At 47.0% G+C, this 12,500-nt stretch overlaps 2 protein-coding genes across 3 annotated transcripts in view; both read left to right on the plus strand.

Annotated features, from left to right (window-relative positions):
* Window positions 1-2,914, plus strand: part of sypl1 (synaptophysin-like 1) — a gene marked incomplete at its 3' end in the record, with an annotated part of 8,063 nt that extends 5,149 nt beyond the window's left edge. The window contains exons 4-5 of the mRNA XM_084448137.1: window positions 1,420-1,611; window positions 2,783-2,914. Of these exons, the coding sequence (XP_084304263.1) occupies window positions 1,420-1,611; window positions 2,783-2,914 (324 nt within the window). The remainder of the gene's footprint in view (window positions 1-1,419; window positions 1,612-2,782) is intronic.
* A 6,328-nt stretch (window positions 2,915-9,242) lies between these two features.
* The window catches only part of atxn7l1 (ataxin 7-like 1), a 30,317-nt gene continuing 27,059 nt past the window's right edge, over window positions 9,243-12,500 (plus strand). The window contains exon 1 of one of the 2 annotated variants that reach the window (XM_084448134.1): window positions 9,243-9,269. The gene's annotated coding sequence lies outside the window, so the exon portion shown is untranslated. The remainder of the gene's footprint in view (window positions 9,270-12,500) is intronic. The other variant, XM_084448135.1, reaches the window with a different exon arrangement.

A 12,500-nucleotide genomic window follows, 5' to 3' on the forward strand; every position in this document is an offset into this window, starting at 1 on the left:
GCGTCTGTTTATAAAAACAAACGTCTGTTCTTGACTCAGAACCCCAAAACGTGTTCTACGGTAGAAGGAGAATTACACTTTTTACGTTTGGACAGGGAAATAGGCCTAAAGGAAAGAATTGTGATTATAATTTTGTGAGCGCAAACCTTTTTGACTCAGCAGCAAACCATTAAAAAAATAAATAGTTGTAGGTGTGAACTGCTGGGTTCGTTCTCCTAACTTTAGAGGTGTGTCTAAAAGTGCACAGATCATCAAAACACAGCCTACATATGCAGAAAATAAGCATTCTCTCTATTCTCTCTATTCTCTCTATTCCTTCAAATATTCTGGAAACAAAGTGTCACATTGCGCTACACAAAGGCACGTTGTGTTATTACACTCAAAGGCACGTTGTGTTATTACACTCAAAGGCACGTTGTGTTATTACACTCAAAGGCACGTTGTGTTATTACACTCAAAGGCACGTTGTGTTATTACACTCAAAGGCACGTTGTGTTATTACACTCAAAGGCACGTTGTGTTATTACACTCAAAGGCACGTTGTGTTATTACACTCAATGTCGTTTTTCAGCATGAGGTAGCCTTCTCAACTCAGGTTGAAGGAATAAGCAATTTACAGGACTATCCAACGTTCATTTGATATGAATCCAACGTTGGAATGGCCTCATTAACGCATCCCTAAACGATTAAAGCTACTATTAACGCTCCCTTTAAACTATTAAAGGCAATCGGCTATTTCAATGGCATTAACACATATTTAAAGTAGTATTTATTGGACAATATGAAATTGAATTGTGACAATAGCCGGGCGTGGCTTTAGGGGGAGACGCACTTTCACTACATTTAATACTGTAGCCACTCCAAGGTTTCAGTTACAGAGCCTGTTTACATAGAAAATTACATTACATTACAGTCATTTAGCTGTCACTTTTATCCAAAGTGACTTCAAATAATTGCATTTAGCGTAATATATCCAAGATCACATCACTATTAATATTGATGATATACATCACCATCAAATGAGGTATTCCCATGCCAAGAGAGCTTTTAGCCTTGGGGTTAAGCTTAAGGTTAAGCCTGAGATAAGTACCGGCTATTGTGAAAAGGAGTTTTAGTAGGGCTGAAACAGATATTATAATGCATGAAAGTTGTTGGTGTTGCACCTGAAGAAGGCCACGCTGGCCGAAACGTTGGGCTTGAAATAAATAAAATAAATATTAAATAAATCACTGGGGAGCTGTGGAACCAGTGTGCAGATCTCTCTTCTTTCCTCGGTCTAGACAGTAGTCTCTCTTGGATGTGCGTGTATTTCCCCTCACTAAATGCATGAAAGTTCCCGGTCGTCAGCGCTGCATAGAAAGAGGAGCAGCCTGTAGTGACGCGTCTCCTCTCTCCTCCCTCCTCCCTCCTCTCCTCCAGGACTTTGGTCTGACGGCGTCGCTGGCCTTCCTGTGGCTGGTGTCCTCCTCCGCCTGGGCCAAAGGGCTGCAGAAGGTGAAGGACGCCACGGGCACGGAGGGCATCGCCGCCACCCTGGAGCTGTGTCAGGAGGGGGACGTGTCCTGCGAGGTCACCCAGTTCGCCAGCATGCGCACGCTCAACATCTCTGTGGTGAGCAGCACGCCCGCTTTGAAATACTGAGCTATTTTGAAATTCTTTCAATCCCTTAAATCGAGAGTTTAACATGTTTTTGAATGATTTTTCACGGTGCCCACCCACATCCATTGTATGACCTAAACGGTGGTAGAGCAATTATCAGACTTTCTCAAAAGTGCTAGTTTGGTCAACTTTTTGATCTGAGCCATTGTATATGATCATAAGTAACCTTAAAACAGGGCTAAACATGCATTTTCCCTTTACTACTCCTTTAAAGATGGAAAATGGAAGTTGGAGAACATCTTGCTTCCCTACTTTGACGTATTTCCGCCTGAAACGGGCTGGAAGGGCGGGACATACGTTTAGATGAATTTCATTGGACGTTATCGAGCGGGCGGGATATTCAACACTTGAGGCTGCAGAGTAGTTGACGTTTTGATTGACGGGGTGGATGTAGTGAGATTATTGGCCTACAATCTAAGGTACCTGTTGTCGTAATTACACGTGACCTACCGTTTTCCAGGAAGTAAGAAATTATATACTTTGATATAAGATTCCAACAAAAGTAGAATTTTTTAATTTTTTTGGCATACATCGTTGAATAGGTGAACACTAAGACCAATTATGTGAACCAAAATGGGACAGAATGCTTTTTTCATTTCTGTGCAACTTTAAGCGTTTAGTCGAGTCTGCACGGAGCAGCCGGTGGTTTGCATTATGGTTCTATTGTGTCAGACAAAAACAGTCAAGCACAGATAAGTGATTGAAATGATTGGGACCCAGGTGGGATTTTTACACACGTCTCTAACAGCAGCATCCCAAAGGGGAAGTGAGGTCTGTGGCTCAGGAGGGCGGGTCGTCCAGTGACCGCAGGGTCAGGGGGGTCGAATCCAGGCTCCTCCTGTCCACACTTCGAAGTGTCCTCGGGCAAGACACTGAACCCCAAAATTGCTCCCAATGATCAGGCTAGCACCTTGCATGGCAGCTGCCGCCATTGGTGTGTGAATGTGTGTGTGAATGGGTGGACGAGAGACCATTGTAAAGCGCTTTGGATAGAAGCGCTATATGAGTGCAGTCCGTTTACCATTTATTTCCAAACTATAAATAAAGTTTTACTTACTTACTTTGACTTACTAGTCTGTTCAAATTACGCACTGTTCCTTTAACTGACTGATGTTTCTCATAGGTGTTCGGCTTCCTCAGCCTGCTGGTGTGGGCGGGAAACGCCTGGTTCGTGTACAAGGAGACCCACTGGCACTCTCAGAAGTACTCCTCCCAGCCGGGCTCCAGAGGGCCCCAGGCCCCCGCCCCCATCTAACGCCCTCCCCCCACCCAGGACCTGCTGCCCACATAGGCGGTCAGGGTGGTCGCTAGATAACAACACTACAAACAACAAGATAGTCAATATTGTCACAATTTGATAATAAGCAAATAATTAGCTACTTCTATATAGGGTTTAAAGCTAAAGTTTGCTGTTAGGGTTAGTTAGTTAGTTGAAATCCAGTTTGAGCTGTCTCTTGCATAGCCAAACAGCGATGACCAATAAGACGCTTGAGTGTCATCAAATAGCGTTGTGGTGGGAGTGGCTTCCTCCACCCCGCCCCCCCCCCCCCCTCCTCCTACCAGCTGTGGTAAATACTCTGTCCACACATTAGAGATTGTCTACAGTAGGTGCATTATTTCCCCCTTTTTCTTTTAAATATCTATATGTGTGCCTTATCTATATGGGACCCTATCAGTACACATGCCTTATCAGTAGTGGTGCTATAGGGCTGCTTTAGTTACAGTGCAATAGCAAAGTCTTATTTCACTAGTCAGAAGAGAATTACACCTGGTGCTCAAGTACAGTGTAGTCAGAAGTAAGCAGTGCTCTTGAAACATGTCGGCTTTTTTTATCTTCTTACTTCAGTAGCCTGAGCTAACTACATTAAACCAGGCACGCTTATGTTGTGGTACGTATGTAACCAAGTGAAACAGAGTCTTGAGTAGGTAGCGAGCTGTTGGTTAAACTCACTTCCCCAGTATAAATACCGTCCACCCGATAGCTTTCCATCTGTCTCTGCCTGGGTTCGAATCCAACCCTGAGCATAACCTATGGGTTACACTTACTCATTGTTGGGGGTATTTTTCGATGTCTTGGTATCCTACGCTAACTTTGGATGACATCTAGTTTCCTTCTGCACATCCCAACATACGTTCTCAAGGCCTCGGTGCGTTTAATAGGAAAAAACATTTTTCCAAATGTGCCCTTCACTTTCCATCCACTTTAATTTTGTTACCATATCATTTTGTGTTCAGTGTATTTTATGTTTATTATTTTTTGGGTTAAACCACCAATGCTTTGTGCACTATGTTGCCTTTATAGTCTGAAATCTTAATTGTTTTTGCTTCTTTTTTTTTTATAATAATGAATTCCAAAATTTGACTCTTTTTATTACTATTGACTCTTTTTATTACCATTTGGCAACCAAGGCCAAAGTGTGTGTGTTTGTATACTTTATGTGTGTATGTATGCATGTGTGTATGTGTGTGGTATACTGGTTATGCCTCTGTATTCTTGTAATCGTCAGACCGACTGTAGCGTGAATGATCTCTCTCTCCGGATGCAAATTATGAACGTCTTTTTTGCTTTATTTCAATAAAAACCAATGATTTTCACATTGTGTCTGGACATGTACAGTATTTAAACACACGTTGTTTTTCGAGCCAAACTGAGGAGGCAGTGGAGCATTTTGGTGGAGAATTTTTGACCCAAATAAATCCAGAGTCGCAGAGTCTGGAGACATAAAGCTGCTTTTGTCTGCCAGCGCATCCTGTGACCTCACTGTTCACTGTTTGTCTGAGGGAACAAGCACAACATTATGGTGATTCTGCCCCTGAATGTGTGTGCGTACGTGTGTGTGTGTGAGCTGAGTACAGTACAGGGCCTACTGTGAAAGTGAGGGCCCAACTCCTAGACCACACATCTCTCCTGTGAGATCCCCCAGCTAAAATCACCCCAGACTCCATAACACTTCACTAGCGGAAGGTGTACAGAGCTGTGTCAACTGCATCTGTCTGTCCTTCACTGAGTGGAGTCACATACACAACATAACCACTAGAGGTCAACGGCATGTCATTCGGCGTTGCTGCCCTATTTGGCCCAACGAAGCTCTCGCAAGAATTCTCCTCTCTGCAGTTTTAAAATCAGCTAGAGTAACATTTCATTGAAGAATATGAAAATCCTTATGAAGCCATTTGACAAAATTAGAAAGTAAATGCTATGTGTAGGCTACTGAGTTTATATGAAAGGCCTAACTATAGTGCGAAATGTTTTGATGCGAAGTTAAATTGTACTCTTGCGACACCCTTTGACCAAAGAAGGAATAACAGGTGTGTAACTGCTAAAAAGTGTTTGTTTTTGTTATAGAAGATAACTTTTTCCCGCCATATGAGGAAGACTGAAATGTAGTCTACAGTCAGTTCACTTACTCTACACAAATTTACTTACTGAAGTCGCTGTGGATAAAAGATTGTAATATTTTTTATTGGACATATTGAGTGAGAATTTGCAGCAGCTGCAAACAGTACTGTTTACAGTACTACACATGTTTGATGCGCTGTAGGCTCAATTCATGATATTTCAAAGATTTGTGAAGATCGTTTGTGGAGGACAGTCTGAAGGTGCAGTGTAGCAATTGAGGTGTCAAAAAAGAAAAAGGATGGGAGTTGATAGGTTTGATAGGTTTGACATTTTTGAGGAAAACGGAGTGATGGACGTCCTGCCAACTCGAGACATATGGACGTTTCTACTCACTTGGGCCTACGTCATGGATGTATTAATAGAATAGCCTAACTTTTGGTGATGGTCGCAAAGTGATAGCACACAGTTGACGGGTGTTTAGGCGTAGGCCTAAAATTCACGTTTTGAACTTTTGAACTCTCTGCAGTCCCAACCTGGGACGGAGTTCTGCTGCCAGGGGCCGAGCGATCACGGAACATGACGAGGATGACGTCGGTAGCTGAGCCAGAGGCCGAGCGAACACGGAACATGACGAGGATGACGTCGGTAGCTGAGGCCGAGCGAACACGGAACATGACGAGGATGACGTCGGTAGCTGAGCCAGACTGGTTTCTCTCGCTGCGAAGGAGAGAGGAGCAGCTCGCTACAAGAAGGAAGAGCAATGGCGACATTGGATCGTCAAATACCAAGTCCGGATACGTTCCTGTGCAAACCTTGGTCTACCTTCGTAAAAGCAGCAAAATCACACTCTTTTGACAGTAAGTGTGGACATTAATAATGTTCTACATTTTTGTGGCACGTGTTGTGAGTGTGTGGTTGAACTGAGATTGAGTGAAGCTCGTCCTCCTCCATGCATCTGTCAAAGCTGAAAGAAACCAAACAAACTATATCGATGATATCAGATCCTTTAAAGAAATGCAAACGGACAATGTCAGCACGTCAGAGCCACTTCATGTATTACCCGAGTATTTTTAGAGAGTTGGAGAGCAATATCCAAGTTTGCTTGCTTGTTGGTTTGACAGCTCCTGATTTAGACTGGGAGCCCCATCGCAGTAGCGATGCTAAGCTAACCTTAGCGCAGTGCTAGTAGTTGAATCCAGTGCTAGCTGGTGCTAAGCTAACCGAGCTCCATACTGGTACTGTAGTTGGATCCAGCATGGCTGCATGCATGGCCTTTGACTGCAAAGTTGTTGTTTTTAGACCCTCTGTTCCTCTACGGACAGTGACGCGTTTGATTCATCCCGACACAGATTCGCCCATCGAAAACAGCGGCAAAGACCTTTTCAACAACAAGGATGCAATGAAACTCCGCAAAGAAGGTAAGAAAGACGTGCTGTCACGCTCAAGTCAACGTGTTGTTGTTGTTATTGTTGTTGCTGCTGCTGCTGCTGTTGTTGTTGGTGTTGGTGTTGTTGTTGTTGTTGCTGCTGTTGCTGTTGCTGCTGTGATGGTGTTGTTGTTGTTGTTGTTGTTGTTGTTGTTGTTGCTGCTGTTGCTGCTGTTGCTGCTGTGGTGGTGGTGGTGGTGGTGGTGGTGGTGGTGGTGGTGGTGCAGCAGTGACGACACACCTGCTGGCACATCGAGGGCATTTCACACATGGCATTTTTTTCATTCTTTGTGGGTTTTCAATAGAATGGTATTCATAGCTAGTTAATAGAATGGTATTCATAGCTAGTTAATAGAATGGTATTCATAGCTAGTTAATAGAATGGTATTCATAGCTAGTTAATAGAATGGTATTCATAGCTAGTTAATAGAATGGTATTCATAGCTAGTGAATAGAATGGTATTCATAGCTAGTGAATAGAATGGTATTCATAGCTAGTTAATAGAATGGTATTCATAGCTAGTTAATAGAATGGTATTCATAGCTAGATTCTAAGAGTATGGCACGATTTTCCAGTCACAGTTCAGTTGCATTCCTGTGTGAGTTGCTGTTGATATTCTGCACCAGTTCAGTGAACAGTGCCATGATAGATGTTGTGTTCATCCCAGTAGTCGACTGTACAGACCTCCTCCTCCTCATCTCCCAGGATGGGAGTCATACAGACTCAGACTCCCTCCTCCTCTCCTGGGCTGGTAGTCCACTGTACAGACTCCCTCCTCTCCTCTCCTCTCTTCTCCTCTCCTCTCCCCTCCTCTTCCAGACTGAGTCATACAGACTCCCTCCTCTCCTCTCCTCTCCCAGACTCCCTCCTCTCCCGGGCTCTGGGAGTCATGTCGTACAGACTCCCTCCTCCTCTCTTCTCCCAGGCTGGTGGTCATGTCGTACAGACTCCCTCCTCCTCTCTTCTCCCAGGCTGGTGGTCATGTCGTACAGACTCCCTCCTCCTCTCTTCTCCCAGGCTGGTGGTCATGTCGTACAGACTCCCTCCTCCTCTCTGCTTAGTGAGTCATGTCCATTAGACCGGGTCACGTGCCAGAGGACCTCCTCTCCATTTCACTCTCACACAGCCAGAAAGCATCCGAGTCTCCGGAGCCGTTGACCCATAGCCAACACACACACGCACACACACACACGCGCACACACGCACACACACGCACACACACACACACGCACACACACACACAAACGCAGCAGATGAGGTCACGCAGACCCTTATGTCTCGACGGCTGGCGACCACCACCACTACACATTCCCAACGGCGTAGTCACGTGCGGAAATAGCGAGCGTTCGCCCCGCGGCTCGGCCAGCGATGCGCCACGGCGCCGCGCACTCCGCACTGGTCTGCCCGCCGCTTCCGCACAGACCTCCGTTTGCCGACGATTGTTCGGACGGCGGCGGCGCCATCCATCACCGACGTGCCGCACGGCCGAGCGTGGGTGTCAAAACGGCGAGAGGGGGCTCTAAACGCGGCCGCTCGTTGGCTGAGGAGGCCGCTGTTTTAGCGGCTGTGTTTCTGGCAGGCGACGGCGGTGGCGGCGGATAGTGAAGCTCTCCGCTCCTGTTTGTCTTGGCAGGCGCAGAGGAAATTGCCTTCATGCTTGTGTAAGTGCTGCGCGCACGTTTGGGACGCCGCTTCATGCGCAACTCGAGCGATTTTCTCGACCCCGGCGCCTGTGTGTACATTTGGCTTATTCCAGTCGATGCCGTCCATATGATTGCGGCAGGATAGCTGGGAGTGTGTGTGTGTGTGTGTGTGTGTGTGTGTGTGTGTGTGTGTGTGTGTGTGTGTGTGTGTGTGTGTGTGTGAGGGGTGGGGGGGTGTTGTTGACAGAATCGCTCTGACGTTTCCCTTAACCTCTGACTTCAGATCAGATTCACCCTAGCCCTGAAAACCCTTCCTCTCACTATTCGAGGAGGGAGCTAATATCTGATCTATTCGAGGAGGGGGCTAATATCTGATCCTGGGTCAGCAGATTGGTGGAATAGGGGGGGGGGGGGGTTTCCGGCCCAACTGAAGAGCGTGCGCACACGCCCACTGAGGTGTTCCGGGATGAACGAGAGACGAGGTGTGGGCGAAACGTTCGCCCGCCGTGTTTTCCCCTGTGAGTCATAATCCACCCCACCAACGAGGACGGGGATGTTTGGAGGCGAGGCGCGTGAGAGCTGCGCCCGGCGTGGCGTTGGTCTCGGTCGGGCTGCGCCGGCCGTGTGGGTGAACGTGGAAAATGCCCGGTGGGAGGGTGCCGCCCCGTGGAACAGCAGCCTAGCTCTCAGGGGACAGGGGGCGCAAGGCTAGCGTCCCTGTCTCTCTGTGCAAGCTTGTCCCCTAATTCTCTCTCTCCCTCTCCTTCTCGCTCTGTTTTGCCCTCTATCTCTATTTCTCTCTCTTTCTGTCTGTTTCTACACCCCTTCCCTGTCTCTCTCTTTCCACCTCTCTCCCTCTCGCTCTCCCTCTCTCTCCACCCCTCTCTCTCTCTCCACCCCTCTCTCTCTCTCACCCTATCTCTCTCACCCTCTCTCTCTCACCCTCTCTCTCTCACCCTCTCTCTCAACCCTCCCCTCTCTCTCTCTCTCTCTCTCCCCCCCCCCCCCCTCTCTCTCTCTCTCCCTCTCTCTCTCTCCCTCTCTCTCTCTCTCTCTCTCCCTCTCTCTCTCTCTCTCTCTCTCTCTCTCTGTCAGAGATGCACATGTATGGACAGTTCCCCACCCAGGAGGATTTCTGCCTGGTCATCTGCCATGTCTGCAACCAAGTGGTCAAACCCCAGGGCCTCCTGACCCACTACGGTAAAGCCTTCCTTATACTACGCTAAAGCCTTCATATACTACGGTAAAACCTTCCTTATACTACGGTAAAGCCTTCATATACTACGGTAAAACCTTCCTTATACTACGGTAAAGCCTTCATATACTACGGTAAAGCCTTCATATACTATGGTAAAGTAGGGCTGCCCCCTGAAAGTCGACGCGTCGAATCATCAGTCGGAGACCCTTAAGTCGACAGAGATTCTTTAAGTCGAGCAGTCGTTTTCTGCTCCACTGTCAAGGACTAGGTGGACTAAGATCAAGGACAGGCCAATCATTCGTTTTAGACCTAGGCTATTACCGTAGCTATTCGTTGGGCTGTAAAAGAAGAGTTAAGACTGATATAGCAGAGGGAAGAAGGCAGGGAGCCCCTCTCCCCTCCGCTAAGCGTCTAGCCTAGCCTACTATGCGCCAGCAATCACGTGCATTTCCCAAATGGAATATCACACTGCTTTCCTAAATCAATCTTCTTGTATATCCAATGGTAAAAAAAAAAAGGGTTTCCCATAGACAGCTTGAGCTCTAACGTCTGTGAAAATGCTTTAGTGGCAGCCAAAACATTTCCTTGTTGACTGCTGCCCAACTATGAGCCGATTCGCGCAAGCTTTCAAATGCGCAGTTGAGGAGACTATCGTCAAATTACCCAACCCTAATGTAGGATATGTGAAACTGTATAAAAACATGGGGGCATCCGAAGTAGATGGACAATGATTAATGTTTAACAAGAAAACAGGTGTCTTTTATTGTGCAGCCTGCAATTTTGAGTTGAAAGTTTCACAGCTCTCCCGACTCCGGCGGTCTCCCCTCAGCCTGGGGGGAACGAATCTCCCAACATGTCACAAAATGGATATGAAGACAAAATGTTTAAGATATTGATAACCTGTCTATTAATTATCTCGATTATTAGTGGTCCAAACTATGGACAATGCAAGAAAGAGGGATGGGCTGCACTTGAAACAAGCTATCAAACACATTCGGAGGCAGCGGAGAGAATTTAGCGGAGCGGAAATATGAGCCAGGCTAATAATTTATTTTGAAACTTTATTATACTTTTTTGTTCAACGGAAAATAATAGCTATTTAAAATGCTGTAATTATGTAACTGTCATTCTCGTTGATTTCAAATACCCTAACCAGAAATGTGCCTTGGCAACAATTGATTGTTTCTATAGGCTACCAATATAGGCCTAACCAAAATAATGACGGAAACTTGATGTCAAGTGATTTTCTGATAGCCAGGAGAAAGAGAAAAAACACATCGACGATTCGACGCGTCGCTTTGAACACCAAGTCTGAGTCGAATCACAAAATCCTGAGTTGAAGACAGCCCTATGGTAAAGCCTTCCTTATACTACGGTAAAACCTTCATATACTATGGTAAAGCCTTCATGTACTATGGTAAAGCCTTCATGTACTATGGTAAAGCCTTCATATACTATGGTAAAGCCTTCATGTACTATGGTAAAGCCTTCCTTATACTACGGTAAAACCTTCATATACTACGGTAAAACCTTAATATACTATGGTAAAGCCTTCATATACTATGGTAAAGCCTTCATGTACTATGGTAAAGCCTTCAGTAAAGCCTTCATGTACTATGGTAAAGCCTTCATGTACTATGGTAAAGCCTTCATATACTATGGTAAAGCCTTCATGTACTATGGTAAAGCCTTCAGTAAAGCCTTCATGTACTATGGTAAAGCCTTCATGTACTATGGTAAAGCCTTCATGTACTACGGTAAAGCCTTCCTTATACTTGCTGTTTAACAAGCAGCTGCGTTGTGAGTGGCGTTGTTCACATGCCTGCCGGTCAGTCAGTCAACCAGCCAGCCAGCCAGTCAACTAGCCAGTCAACCAGCCAGCCAGTTAGGCAGAGCGGCCCTCCTGTCAGATCCTATATACTGCCCCCGCAGTTCAGGTGCTTAATTGCATCTTGCGGACGTGTTTTTTGCGAGTTTGGCCTGCACACCGCCGAGGCCTGCCCGCACCCTCGAACCAAGCGGACCTGAACCGGACCGCACCGGCCGTGTGTTTGAGATGAACTCTAGTTTGGCTGGATGCTAGGAAACGGCCCGTCTCTCCTCCTGGGCCCTGGGAGCCCGTTCAGTCACCGTCTCGTTTGTTTGTTTGTTTGTTTGTTTACGTCGCTCACACACACAGTCACACACAGACACACACATACATACATACATACATACACACGCTCTCGCTCTCTCTCTCTCTCTCTCTCTCTCTCTCTCTCACGCTCTCTCACTCTTACTCTCTCTCTCTCTCTCTCTCTCTCTCTCTCTCTCTCTCTCTCTCTGTCGTCTCCTGCCCCCCTGCAGCTTCTTGGCAGAGACTCTGCCTGCTGATCTAGATACAGCTGAGAGACACAACAACCCAGACCCCGAACCTGAACACAACAACAACCCAGACCCCGGACCTGAACACAACAACAACCCAGACCCCGAACCTGAACACAACAACAACCCAGATCCCGGACCTGAACACAACAACAACCCAGACCCCGAACCTGAACACAACAACAACCCAGATCCCGGACCTGAACACAACAACAACCCAGACCCCGAACCTGAACACAACAACAACCCAGACCCCGAACCTGAACACAACAACAACAACAACCCAGACCCCGAACCTGAACACAACAACAACCCAGACCCCGGACCTGAACACAACAACAACCCAGACCCCGGACCTGATTCCCCGGCAGGGTCACTGTCAGGGAGGGAAGAGTTGTTGTAGTAACTGACCCTGGGTCTGCTGAAGGTGTACCCTCGACCTGTGGGTCAGGAGACTGTTCTCTGACACAGTAGGGAGGTGTGTGTGTGTGTGTGTGTGTGTGTTGGGGGTTGTGGGAGCTCTGTGCTATGCATGCTCTGCTCTGCTACACCAGCACTCCTATCAACTCTGCTCTGCTCAGGACCCTGTCACAGACAGACAGACAGACAGACAGACACAGACAGACACAGACAGACACAGACAGACAGACACAGACAGACAGACAGACAGACAGACAGACAGACGTGGTGTTCCTGTAGTCAGTGTTTTCCGGCAGGCCTGTTCTGGTCTCTCCAGCGCCGTCTGAATAAGCACAGTCCCCCCCCCCCCCCCCCCCCCCCACACACACACAGGGTTAGCACAGAGTAACGGAAAAGCTTTCGTGTGCTTGTTTTTGGTCGGGGGCGGAGGGGGCGTGTCCTTCCAGACT

The sequence above is a fragment of the Borostomias antarcticus genome (assembly GCF_949987555.1).
Source record: "Borostomias antarcticus genome assembly, chromosome: 13".
Classification (NCBI taxonomy): Eukaryota; Metazoa; Chordata; class Actinopteri; order Stomiiformes; family Stomiidae; genus Borostomias; species Borostomias antarcticus.